We start from the raw sequence: 14,334 nt of genomic DNA on the forward strand, positions 1-14,334 counted from the left end.
GCCAGAAAAATTACTGAAAATTCTCAACGCGAGAATTGATTGTAATTTCAACAAATAAATAAAAAAAAAAAATTTCCGTTTAGTCCCTTTGTAACTGCAAAGTCTAGCAGGTCAGATATTTTGTTCAGGTCTGTCGGCCAGTATGTCCCTCTTCCTGTGGATAACGTATTGAGGTTATTATTTCTAATGTATTTTCCCAAGGTTCTGCCTCGAGGTGTGGTGATTCTTGATCCCCATAGTGTGTGCTTTGAGTTATAGTCTCCCGCTGCAATATACAAAAGAGTTAACTGCAGACGAAAACAATGTTTTCTCTAAGAGCAGCAATTCTAGAGAAATAAATATACATTTTTTTATTTGTTATTTATTATTCAAATTTTACAATTTGTCCAGTAGGACATTTGGTAAAATATTATAGCGGTATACTAATATAACATTGGGTGGCTACCCCCAGCGGGGTACCATCATCGTGTTTGTTAGGTTATGTCCTTTGTGGGATCTAGAATAAATATACATGGACGACATTTTCTCTACTGACTACTCTAAGAAGTCAGCCCTACTAAAACAATAACAAGCGATTTGTGCAAAGTCGGCGGTTCCAATTTATGCAAATGGCTTTCAAATGAGCTGAGGCGGATGTCAAACGTGTTGATTTATTTAATGACGAGACGAGTGAATACTCGTGATAGTCAGATATATTAAAAATCGCTCTAAGTACAGAATACCATTAGATCCAACTAGAATCAAACATATTATAAATTATTATAATCCAAGTTACAGTACCACGCCAAAAGAATTTACTTATAATTCTCAACGAGAATTGATTGTAAATAGTCTACCAAATAAAAAAAAAGTACAAAATACAGAGTTAGTATATTACGCATTATACTTATCTATAGTAAGTAATAACTATTTATAAATAATTAGCCATGTTAGTGCGCCACGCCAGAAAAATTACTGAAAATTCTCAACGCGAGAATTGATTGTAATTTTAGTAAATATTTAAAAAAAAAAAAGTATATTACGTTGTAATCGTCGTTTGCTCAATGCTACTCGCCATAGTGATACTGGTTAATGAATGTTCTAGAGCGCATACTCGCCTATTTATATTGATCAGAGGAGAAGTTTGAATTCGATTCCGGTTGATGATTGCACGTAGCGGCCATATTATTTTGTCTGGAGTTTGGTTTTGTCCGGAGTTTGTTTACTTTTAAATCTCATACATCGAAACGGTGTTAATACTCCTAGGCAAAACAATAACACAAGTCACTCTCGATTCGAATCGTCCTATGACTCATGTGCCGCTACATACATATACAACAAATATTTCTTACAATCTAGTGTATGTAATTGTGAATGGGGCCTTAAGTTCACTGTTTATAGATATTGTTAGGAATCGATCGAACGAATTCAAAGCAGTCTTGTATATTATCGGAAATGCAGAATTTGCGTGGTTTTGCTTTCGCTCGTCCACGTTGACAATTGTACAAAGAACAACCGAGTGTCCATGTCACATGGACTATACATAAATCCATACCATTCCACGCTAGTGACAATGAACCGTTAGAATTTAACCTGGCCTTTGGGCACATGGCCAAAACCAAACTTTCCCCATCACGTAGGTCACTCAGGGTCCTCTCCTCGCCTCTCAACTTTTTCAAGCTCCGCTCATATAAAAACTACGAGCATTCGACCACTAAACTAGTCTTGGGTAGATCGTTGCGCGTGACTTGAACTGTTCTGATACTTTGTAACTTCGCTACTTCATTGTAATATTGCATTTAATCATTTTTGTGAGTAAAAGCATATCAAAATATAAAAGTGAAATTAAATATCAAGTTAAGCAATAGTGATAAGTGCTCGTTAGGAAAACAAGACATTCTACCTACGTGAAACGGACTTAACTTGGATTACGTGTCATCATCAACGATAAACTCGCAATCTGAAGTTAACGGATATTCTACGGAAGTTCCATTTCTACGGATATCAAGGTAAAGCTTGATTCTTTTGCCAACCAAAACTCAGACTAAGTAGCAATTTTCGGGGAAAAAAAAATAAGAAAAGAAAAAAAATGTATGACTTATCATATAAAGATATCAACATTAGTCTACGGCAAGTACTACAAGCGATACAGAAACATCAAGGTAAAGCTTGATTCTTTTGCCAACCAAAATTCGGACTAAGTAGCAATTTTCGAGAAAAAAAAAAAAAATAAGAAAAGAAAAAAAATGTGTGACTTACCATCTAAAGATATCAACTCTGATCTACGGCAAGTACTACAAGCGATACAGAAACATACCAAAATTCAAGAACAGATCCGAATATTAACACAACAAGCAAGAGAAAAGAACGAACGCCTCGCTAAAGAAATCAAACTGGGAAAACAAGCAATTGGCGAAATAAATCCAGTTCTTACAAGTAAAAAAATAATTAAGACCAAAAATTCTAAATCTGTCACGGAGACCACAAAGAAAACCGTGAAATCGGGAAAAAAGGATGGTATACCTGCAGCGAGCACATCCCAAACGACATTTGATCCTAAAAGCGATAGCAATGGCGGAGACCAATACTACAACGAACCACAACACCAGATTATGTTATCAACGGAAGATGCAATAAGAGATATACTAACTTTATTCGGTGACGATGAAGTTGGAGTGGAAGAGTTCATAACAGAAGTACATGCTTTGCGAATGCGTTGTTCACAAAAGAATTTGTTATTAAAAGCCATAAAAATCGATAAAATAGTTGCATCCTTGGACACCCTCTTCGACACATCCTTCGACACCCTCTTCGACACATCCTTGGACACCTTCTTCGACACATTCTTGGACGCCTTCTTCGACACCTTCCTCAACACATTCTCGGACACCATCTCCGACACATCCTTGGGCTCCCTCGCCGACACATTCTTGGACATCACCAACACCTCCTTCGACACCTCCGACACCTCTTCCGACACCTCCTTCGACACCTCCTTCGCCTCCCTCTTCGACTCCCTCATCAACTCCCTTATCGACTCCCTCCTCGACTCCTCCTTCGACAACCTCGCCGACGCTCTCTTTGACACACACTTCGACCCCCTCTTCGACTCCCTCCTCGACTCCCTCGAGTCCTTCTTCGACCCCTCTTCGACACCCCCTTCGAAAACTTCTCCGACATCCTCTTCGACACCCCCTCCAACACCCCCTCCAACACCCCCTTCAACGGCAACCACATTCGCATCGTCATTATCTGAGCATAACCTTAACCAACGCCACTAAACATCTTCGATCTGTTACAAAGCGTCACAAAGCGTTCCAGATCAAGAATATCGTATCGGAGAATCATTATCCGGAACAGAATGTGAAACACCACCGCCGCCGCCTCCGAGATGGATCATATCTGCAATTGGCCCGAATCAGAATCTCCGCGTTAAGCCGAAACAAAGATGAGACCGAGAACGAACTTGCAAGGTTCTGATATCTTGGAGTCGCATTATCGAAGGCCTGCTGGAGGGCTATGAACAAGCTATCGGACTACGGAGATATTTGGAACACTACAGAGCAGTCGAGCCATTCCACCTGACCCTCCCAACGGCGAACTCGCCACGAAGGACGAAGCAGCGCATTCCTTGCACAGTGCCAGCATGGTGACACCTCCAAGGAACAAACTAAGCCTAATGCTGGTCAATTCAGAGCGCAACTGTTCTCCTGAAACCAGAGTCCAAGCAGGACAGTCCGTTTGATGCGGAACCAGCGGTTGCTGAAGCACATAACGCAGCGATAATATCAACTTAAGAACAATCCATCACCAAATAAACATTGACACAGTGAACCACGATGACTACAAACGCCAGGAGCTATAAATTTTAATCAACTGGATCCAAACGTCACTATATAGCGGCCCCTTCTCCTAAGAAGGGAAGTTTGTTTATCTTTAAACTTAACAAACCAAAACAAGGTTGTTACTCCAAGGAACAACGATACGAGTCTCTCCTGATTCCAGTTGATCCCGAGATCGATCTTCGACGTCAACTGTTAATTGTGACGAAATTCAGTTAAATGGAAAGCTCCATGTAGTTGTAACAGGAACAAAAAAGTATTATAAGGTATGTTCTTTCCGAAATAAAGCAGGAGAAAGACATGAAACAACTTATTATTGCGATACTTATTTCAATACATCTTGGCAGATGTTTTATAAATTATCATAAAAAAATACAGAAAAAATATTAAAAAATATGTTTAAAAATATAAGATATACATACAGATTATTAAAATATAATGTTTTTTAAGTTAATTTTTGTATAAAATCATTTTATATTACCTACAAGACACTCGTCACATACGCGCAAAATTCGAAAAGGCTGTTAATCAAATTTAGTTTATCGACCAACTTCCAATAATCTCTATCATAATATGTCTGTACGTAAAGCGCGAATTTTTAAAACTACATATGTTTCCACCAAGTTTCTGCAGGCTGGGTCAGACACGGCCAGTACAGCAGGTAAGTAACAAAGAATTTAAGAAGTTGCCCTGTGTGAACATCGAAATCTAGTCCAGTATATAAGAGTAAGTTCCAGTAGTAGAGACAAGTGGCAAATAATGTAGTTCGTAATGTAATTTGTCAAACGAAAAGGTTTGCTGGAGTAAATCCAAATTTATTGATTTTCTGCTCAAGTAGAAAAACAGAATTAGCTTCTCCCTTTTTCTTCCAATCACTATTATTGTAATAAAGTAAATCTACCTGGTCTAGACATAGATAAGCCGGCTTATAGACGCTCAGGTCTAGTCCATCTATTCGTCCAGTCAACGAAGCGATTCAACCACTTGAATAGCTCTTTTAGACAAGTCGGTTAGGGACACATGCAAACCGGCCGTGATACTTAGTGCTTGTTCCTATTGTAAGTGGCGCGCTAGGTTAGGTGGTCGCCTACCTCGTTTGGTTCGAGTTTGTACGGAGCCCCTAAAATGCAATTAACTAAATAACAAGACTTTTATGGAATATTCTTTTTTTTTTAGATTTCACCTTAATAATATATTTAATAAAATACAAATTTACTTACGTTTCATTACCTTCAAAGTAGGCTCCTGCTACGAACGAGATTTCTTTGCTATCTTTCCGTTTATGTAAATAAACAGCCATGTCACTGCACCACGCCAGAAAAATTACTGAAAATTCTCAACGCGAGAATTGATTGTAATTTCAACAAAAAAATAAAAAAAAAAAAAAAAAGAAAAAAAAATCTTTCCGTTTATTATCAGATGATAGAGTAAACTCAGTAACAATTCCACTTTTTTACACAACTTTATTATTACACAAAGAATAGAATAATAATAAAAATGTACGAGCTTGTCTCAGTTTATCCTCCGTGCTTGTACGCCATCTGGAGAACCTATATTTTGACATGCAAATGTAACAAAATCTTTTCATGCAAACGCTTGGCTAAAATGCAGCGATAATGGTCTTTGCTCAGTTGTAACACACAGTAATTTTCACACTTTACATCCAACCGTAATGAAACTTGTTTCTATCGATTTGAGGAATACTTCCACGTAATTTAAAACAGAACGTTGTCCTAGAATTAATTGGTTCTAAGATAAATTCGTTTTTTTACAGCGCCAACGCTAAGTTACTAAACATTAAGAAATACGACAAGCGTCGTTTTACAATTTATTACTTATATTATATGTGAATTTGATTAAATGTCCATAAAGGATACTGTTACGACCGTTCGCGGAGAGACGCGGTCGCGAGGAAAACGCGTCAGCGAGAGGCGTAAATTCTCGCTACGATTCGGTTAATCGACGCCGCGAAATAGTCGTTCGCCTGTTTCGGTTAAGATAACAGAGTTGGTTTAATGAATGTAACACTGTATTAACAAGTTAACATAGAATAATATATTTTACAATAATATGATGAATATATTACAGAAATTTGACTCGACTTTGTGATATCTCTAGATAAATTCGTTTGCTCGTCAGATTTGTCGAAGTGTCACGTTTGACTCGTCAGAAGGAACTGATCGCCCTTCGATTATTCCTTTGTCTCATTTGGAAGACGACCCCCACTGTGCTCGGGTCACGCCACCGCTCGCGCCTATGATCACGTATGCCTCTTCTTGTGTGAAAAACGTAACGGTCAAAAATCGACGTTTCTAGAGCTCGCTGCTTGGCGACAACTATGCTCTCGTCGATACATTGTATATGATCCGACGGGCAGATAAGACGGTCTGCCTGCGACGTTGTAGGACCGCGAGCGACGGTTAGAAAATACAGTCTGTGGTAAGCCTCGTGGCGTAACAGATACGAAATCGTTCACAAAGTTGTTTGCAAAAATACGACTCGGTATAAGCGAAACAGTAGCAGTTCTCGATACAGGAAATGCAATATCATTCTTGATTAATGATTTTGCAACTAAAATTAATAGCGTACATTATAGTGATACTGCGCGTTACGAAGCAGTGAACAAAAGCGTAATGATTATATTAGGTAATTTATGCTAGAAAGTACAAGCACAGGATTACAAGATATTTGTTAAAATTTCGAATTATACTATGAATAATATTTGTCTATTATGTATAAATTTTATTTCCAACAATAGTATTTGAATAAGTTTTAATATAACTAATGTAGTTTGGTAAGCGTGTCGATAGAAGCGGCCATAAGGATCAATGATCTCGAAATATTGAAAATTAACCTCTTAGGTGCCACTATAGTGGCTTTCGTGGATGTCATCTTATATCACTACTATGCCACTATAGCGACTCTCTATTGACTCATTCGCTCACCGTTTGAAGTAAATGATCTTCATTTGTCTTGTTTCACACTTCTTTTGCCCCCACAACGTTCTTATCTTCGTTTTTGAAACGCCAGTGTCAAATATCAATTGTTGATTTTCGTTAATATAAACATACCATTACTAGATGCTCTTTTTAACATGACGATCCGTTTCCCTATAATCTTTTAGAATCTCCAACCTCAAAATGTCCCTACAAAATAGAAAACGAAGAGCAATTTGAAAAACACTATCGTGCTATGAGTATGAAAATTATGACGTGGATTTATGTGCCGTACCGTGCTTTAAAATATATTGTATATATTATATATAGCCCAGGCCACACACCGCGGGCAAGATGGCAACCAGATGTCTTCGGATACTCACTGCGTACCCTCAATAGTCTCAAGTACCTTCCATAAATCTCAGGAATTTCCTAGGTCGAGGAACAAACGTCTGTTTCCGAAGCATTTCTAAAGTCTACTACAGCTTGACAAGGGAAAGTTAGTTTTTCTCACGTGTGATGCAACTTTCCTCCCACGAACCACTTTCTCTCGAGGGCGGTTAAGACCCTTCGTTTAACCAATTAACGACGAAGCCTATTTCCCTCACTCTCTTCACTAAAATCGTCACCAACAAATCCGATGGTCCCGTGCGCAAGACCCATCCTTAGCTTTCCTTCGCCACAGTGTCACGTAAAATAATAAAGTAAAAAAAGGAATTTGAGGTAAAAAATAAAAAAAGAAAACTTTATTTTTTTTCTAACATCAATACACTTTACAATCTACTTTCGAACTCTAGGCGTGACTTTCCAAGACTGACTCTTATGATTTTACTTTTGATCGGATTCGATTACTTTCTTTTGTCATCCCTCAACATCCCCACCTTCCACGCATTTGCTAGGCATCCGCGATCGTTGCCACGTGCTCTTTCTTCTAGAACCTTCGATGGAAGGACTGTTGGGATGTTGATGGTTCATTAGGCACTTTAGCGATATACATTGTCGCCGAGTGCCGCCACATCTTTATCTCTATCGGCAGTCCGTCGGATTTGAAGTATGCCGGTCGTGACAACAGCATCGTCTCCGAACATCACTGTTTTTACATCCTTCGAACGGTCAACATCCTTCAACCGGGTATACACACCCGTAGATCAGACACTCACTCATCTCGTACATACGCACCAGCGTAACTGTCTTCGTTATAAGTTGTTAGAATAAACGAAGTTGTTAGAATAAACGGTGAAATATAACTTACTATACTGTGTCATATTCATTTAACCACCTCTGTTATCTTAACCGAAACAGGGGAACGACTATTTCGCGGCGTCGATTAACCGAATCGTAGCGAGAATTTACGCCTCTCGCTGACGCGTTTCTCTCGCGACCGCGTCTCTCCGCGAACGGTCGTAACATATATCACACTGAATTATATTATTAATTATTAAAGTAAATTGTTAAAGTTAAAGTATATGCATCATATCTTCAAGAAAAATTATAATTTAATTATTAAAAACTTCATTTCAATGTGCTTGCGTAGAGAACAGCATCGAGGAGGAGGACATGTTAGATGTTAGTACTCCGATGTTTAACTTTAAAAGTGTTTACTTCTATATCGTCGTCGTAACGTGATGCACGTCGAATTCAAGCGATCATGATACAGATCTGATGCTTACTGAACTAAACTGCTACTGTTTCGATACAGAGTCGATACAGAGTCGATACAGAGTCGATACAGAGTCGATACAGAGTCGATACAGAGTCGATACAGAGTCGATACAGAGTTTACTGAACTAAACTGCTACTGTTTCGATACAGAGTCGATACAGAGTCGATACAGAGTTGATACAGACTCGATACAGACTCGATACGAATTAACCGTGGCTATCTGTCTGACTAACTAACTAAGCGACTATCATCGACGGCCGTCAACTACCATCGACTACCATCCCGAGCTTTTCCTTGTTTCCCTTTTTATAGAGTGCCGAAGTTAATGATGCTTCAACATCGAAGGTCATTATCAATTTCTAAAATTATATCTTTGGTACAGCTTTTGTTATGTACGCATAATTTCAGCCGAATAATGTTTATGAAATGTCGTGTGTTCTCGTACCTTACAGTATGAAAAGATCATGCGTTAATGAAATTAATCATTTGTTAATGTAACAAATGATAGCAGTGTAACAGAATACTATATCTATAAAATAATATTAGAGTTTAGAGATGTTAATTATATTGGCTAGAATTTCTTTTACGAAGTGGATGTGCATTGGAAGAGAAAATAAACTATTTCTAATTGATAGAAAGTACAGTGTAATGCAAGTGTATATATAATTCTGATTGGTTTCAGCTATTTGGGCGCATGATAGAGGGAGGAATATTTGCTGATGGTGATAGAGAAAGGATTCGGCTTTGTGTCTTCAATTACCTGCGAAATAGTGCTACCACGGTCGTCGTAGAAAACAGTGATAGGTATCTTGACATATCTGGTTACCGACTAACCGAAAGTTTTGGCGATGTATAATTACCCGTAATAAAACGTTTAAAAGGATTTGCTAAATCATTAAAAATATTTAATTTTACTAGAAATTGAATGAGACTTGTTACATTTTCGTTCGTGTTTGATAAATTAATTGTTCTTCTCCCAGAATAATGATTTTCACGTGCTTACTTGACGGTAATTGACACATTACACTTTTCACATATTGGAGGTTCGTGTGTAAGTATTTGCAGGTAAAAGTCGCACTACAATTATAATTTGTATAAAATTGTATTCTATAAATAAATAAACACAAAAGCTTTTAGAAAAAAAGCTTTTAAATTCTCTAAATAATTTCTTGTTTTCTGTGTACTGCTCTGTATGTTACTTATGGAAATTATGACATATAAAGTATTGTAACAGTCCCAATATCCAGATTTCAATGAATAGGTTTCTTATTGTTCCCACAAATGAACATTATCAAAGTTAAAATTTTGTATTATCATAGAACAAAGGATATTCTTTCCTGGAACAATATTTCGTACAATTTCTATTCAGTATCAACGATGAACAATGATGATGTTAACAACGATGAAAATTTATGGGTCTTTAGAATTACCGAAGATTTAGTAAAGATATAGGATTGCGCAGCCCATAGAAACTAAAGTACGTATATGTATACGTGTACGTATATGTATACTGCTATATGTACGTATACTATAAATGATACGTGACTGCCTTAGGTAATCTTTAAGTGAATTGTCGGAACTATTGCAGCCCTACATAATTTTGAACGAAATTTTATTTTATATGTCGGAGACGAAAGGACGCCGGAGCCGTCCCTCTGGAACTTCGGGAAAATCCGTAAAATTGCAATTAAAGTTTACAGTCGTAATTAAACAATTTGCCATCATCATGCCCAATTGTACTTGTTTCCGATTTGCGATAATAAACTTGGGCTTAAGGCGACCACCAGTCGCCGAACGTAGCCGCAGTCAACTGGACGGGCGTTCCGTCCAACAAAGGCACAGAGTTACAGTATGACCCTCATTAAAAGAAACACCCATAGAGGTCCCTTCGGACAATGAATATCAGATGTGGAGGCACGTACACAGCACAAGCCCAGCCAGCCCGGAGACCCGCTATAGAACCTGAGTTTTCCGCAATTAAGATTTTTGCAAACGGACAGGCAGCTTTTGTCCCAAATCGACCAATCGACAGCGACGCCGATCGGAGGAGCTGGCGTATCTAGATACACTACCAGAAGTTGTCTCGATGGTGACGTTGGAACGAACATTCATTCCTTCGGGAGATCTCATCGACGAAGGGACCAACACCGCTTGATCCGCGAGTAGTACACGTTCGAGTCAGTGTCAGTCTATCTCTCCTCCCGTTGACCGCGGATTCGTTACCGGACCTAGGACCAACGTCGCTAACGTCACGACCGGCATACTTCAAATCCGACGGACTGACGATAGAGATAAAGATGTGGCGGCACTCGCCTACTCGTAGCATCAGGCCGCGTCTTCGTTATCACACAACGATGGCCAACTCCAAGTGAGGTCTATCAAACGCCCACAACCCTGTTCCTGACTCTTCTCCGACATATATATAGATCGCGAATTTTCAGGTATTTATATATGCATAAAAGAAAAATACTAAAATTTCTGAGGAAATTGACAGACATATAGGACAATGTACATTGTTGAACAGAATATCCTTTTTATAATTATTTTATAATTTTTCATTAAACAGAATAAAAGAAACGAAGTATTGAGATATAATTCTGTGTGCTACACCGAATTAGCCGCGTGTGTGTGCCAGTATGTGCATGCGCAGCGTCTCGTAAAACAGAAGGATGCAATTGTTCTGTACGCACGATGGTTGAAAAGATTGCGACACAAAAGGAGCGCTGAGACGCATCTACGAATATCTTGTACATCACATATTTAAAAAATATGAAACTATTTTAATATCATTTCTACGTGTAGTGTGAATGTTCCTATACATTTATTTCGGGGACTAAGATCCATAATTCTCAACGTGAAGTACAAATTGTAAATTGCGCTTAATCCTGTAACGTATGTTTAGTAAGAAAGGTAGTGGGTTAATACTACGCTACAGAAGAAAGGACTTTCTTTGAGCGACCTATCGAATGCTATGTACGGTATTCAATTTTACCATGCTTATTTGGCTATATACAAAAAACATATGTAATATATGCAAAAATATATAAAATATACAACATAAGATGCTTTTTTAATTGATGACTTACAGCCGTAACTATCAATAGGTTATACACGATACGATCGAAATCACAAGTTCAGTTTTATAATTGTTACAATATGCAGGGTGGTTGGTAACTGGCGCTACAAGAGCAAAGGGGATGATTCTATGCGAAAAAAGAAGTCGAAAATATAGAATAAAAATTTTTCGTTTGAGGCTTTGTTTTCGAGAAAATCAACTTTGAATTTTCACTCGGTACGCGTGCTCTTTGTCACGTCTCGTTATAACGGATCTCACTGTAGATTGTTGTCTCGATGGAAAAATTAAAAAAAAAAATTAAAAAAAAATTTTTTATTGTATATTTTCGACTTCATTTTTCGCGTAGAATCACCCCCTTTCCGTTTGTACCGCCAGTTACCAACCATCCTATATAAAAAATGATATATACAGTACACACAAAAGTGAACGTATACCTATGTTTGTAATGAAAATTGGTCGGGATACGCAACTGGAAAAGGTAGGTTAGGATTGTGTTAGTAAAGCCTCTCCTCTGGCTTGTACTGGGTTAGCCCCTGAGTAGCGGATTATGAAGTAATTTTGGCCCGGATCGTGTCACGTAAAGTTGGTACTTGGATTGTAGTAAGAAGGCTGAGTCGTAACCCAACTACTAATTTTCCTTTATAAAACTTTATTATAAATGTTGACACTTACAAAATAATACCGAACCAGGGAAAAGGGGTTGTAAGAGTACAGCAACTAGAAGAAGAACAAGAACTGCCCGAGCTGGGTGAAGTCTCGGTTTATATACATTTTGGTTTTAGGATGTTGAGGGGCTAGGTGTAGGTTATTTTTTTTTTTTATTTATTTGTTAAAATTACAATCAATTCTCGCGTTGAGAAAGGTGTAGGTTATGATGTGGAAAAGTGTCCGAAGGTCTGGGGCCGATATCCTATTTCTGATGTGGACTAAGGTGCGTCACAACCTTGATGTATGCTACGATGATAAGGTGGTGATGTGTTCAAAAGTGTGCGAAGGTCGGCGGTCGATGTCTTATCACTGATGTAGGTTGAGATGTGATTGGTGTCACAATCGCCCGAACTTCTGAGTCTCTTCTTATTGTGCTGCAACTTACCATCCTCCCTTTTTGTTTGAAAGGATTTTCCCTCGTCCAAATCTCTGGTCGCCCCTAACGCACATCTGCTCTTTTCTCTCAAAAAAGGGAGATCATCCTCTTTCTTTCTTTTATGTGTGGAAGTCCGAAGACATTTTAAAAAGGAAAAATTAGTTGAAATGATTTGACACTAAGACCAACTGAGAGGGAGATCACCCCTTTGTGAAGAACATCGGTGCGTGACCGAATGAGGAAATTTCCCTTTTTGACTTTAGCAATGCGTTTTCTTTTTGTTGTTGTTGTTATTATCAATTATCGTTTAGCTGAAATTGTTCCCAATTAATTGCACCACTCTTTTTGCGTTTATAAAGTACAGTATATAATAAAGTATACCAATCTAGCAATGTTAAAATTAATTAAAAATTTACATTATCAGTTATGACTAAATAAAGTTATAATTGGACGATACCACACTGTAAAAAAATATTAAAATGCATTATGAATTTTTAATTTCACACTCAAGTCGCGTTATTTATCTTTAGTCATCTTTAATGTTTTTAATTTTATCTATATTTTTTTATACTTTTAATTTGATATTTTGTATAAACAACATGTGAAATCATTAAATGAAATCATTATTGCAAAACATAATTAACCACTTAAATAATTTTTGGACTTGTTTGGTTTTTATGTAGTAAATATTAGTCGTCGATACTTGGAAAAATGCGCGGTGGAAAGCGTATAGGTTAGCTTGCCCCAGTGCGTTGGAAATGTACAACTTGCTGTGGCGCACGTAGTTGGCTAAGTGTTAAGATGCTATAAAAGTACAAATTGAGAATCTGAATAAGCATTGGAAAAGCTTCATCGAAGCTTATGGTGGATCCTGGATAACGAGAATGTCGATGGTAAAAGAATTTTTACTATATCGCGAAGAACATTTATCTAGAGAACTCTTTTGATTTCTGGAAAAGTTTCTGAATTTCTAGCTTTCAGGGAAAATAAATTAAAAAGACGCACTTCTGGTCCTTTATTTATGTTGGCAGCTGTCAAACGTCCAAGCAAACATTTGGGCCGATTTTCCTGGTAGCCAGAAAGCTCGATCCGCAAACTCTCAAGGAACAGATACTTTCTTGAATACTAAGCTGAAGGCTGAAAACTCGGGAATGCTAGTAAATTTTAAATCTCTATCTCTTATTCTGTGTAAGAAGATAATTCGCAGAGAGCTCAATATCGCAATAATTCTTGTAACAAATCTTTGCTTGCTTCAAAGGTTCTTAAAACGTACATAGAAGCTTGCGTTTACGTTTCTTATACATTCTTATAAATTCTTATACACGGTCGTCGTTAATTCTTTCTGATTCTCACTGATCTCTAGGAGATTTCACGTCTCGGAGCTAATTCGAATTTATAAGCTGCGTACAGGATTTTTATACTATATATATGTCGGAGATAAGAGGACACCGGTGCCTTCCCTCTGAAACCTCGGGAAAATCCATAAAAACATTGTAATTAAAATCTACAGTTGTAATTAAACGATTTGCCGTCATTCTAACCAATTGTATTTGTTCGAGACTTGTGACAGTGAGCTTGGGCTCAAGGCGACAATTAGTCGCCGAACGTGGCCGCGGTCAACGGGACGAACTCTCCATCTAACAAAGGCATTGAGTAATCCTATAGCTCTCCTTAAAAGAAAGATTTGTAGCGGCACGTGGCAGTAAACATTCCAACGGTTTCTGTCCCGTAGCTTGCCACACGCAGATCCTATTC

General features: G+C 37.9%; 1 protein-coding gene across 1 annotated transcript; it reads left to right on the plus strand.

Moving 5' to 3' along the window:
• The first annotated feature begins 2,225 nt into the window (after positions 1 to 2,225).
• On the plus strand, positions 2,226 to 4,120 carry LOC117152135 (mucin-7-like). The gene is made up of 2 exons (XM_033322871.1): positions 2,226 to 2,675; positions 2,746 to 4,120. The coding sequence occupies exons 1-2, from the start codon at positions 2,226 to 2,228 to the stop codon at positions 3,457 to 3,459; spliced, it is 1,164 nt and encodes a 387-aa protein (XP_033178762.1). The 3' UTR covers positions 3,460 to 4,120.
• The last annotated feature ends 10,214 nt before the right edge of the window (positions 4,121 to 14,334 follow it).

This window comes from Bombus impatiens, unplaced genomic scaffold, assembly GCF_000188095.3.
Source record: "Bombus impatiens unplaced genomic scaffold, BIMP_2.2 scf_0704, whole genome shotgun sequence".
Classification (NCBI taxonomy): domain Eukaryota; kingdom Metazoa; phylum Arthropoda; class Insecta; order Hymenoptera; family Apidae; genus Bombus; species Bombus impatiens.

What these genes read in the sequence shown, in the direction of transcription:
- LOC117152135 (XM_033322871.1), top strand. Translation starts at nt 2,226, where the DNA reads ATGTGTGACTTACCATCTAAAGATATCAACTCTGATCTACGGCAAGTA. An exon ending in TGGAAGAGTTCATAACAGAA is followed by an intron (nt 2,676 to 2,745) that starts GTACATGCTTTG and finishes TCGATAAAATAG; the next exon opens with TTGCATCCTTGGACACCCTC.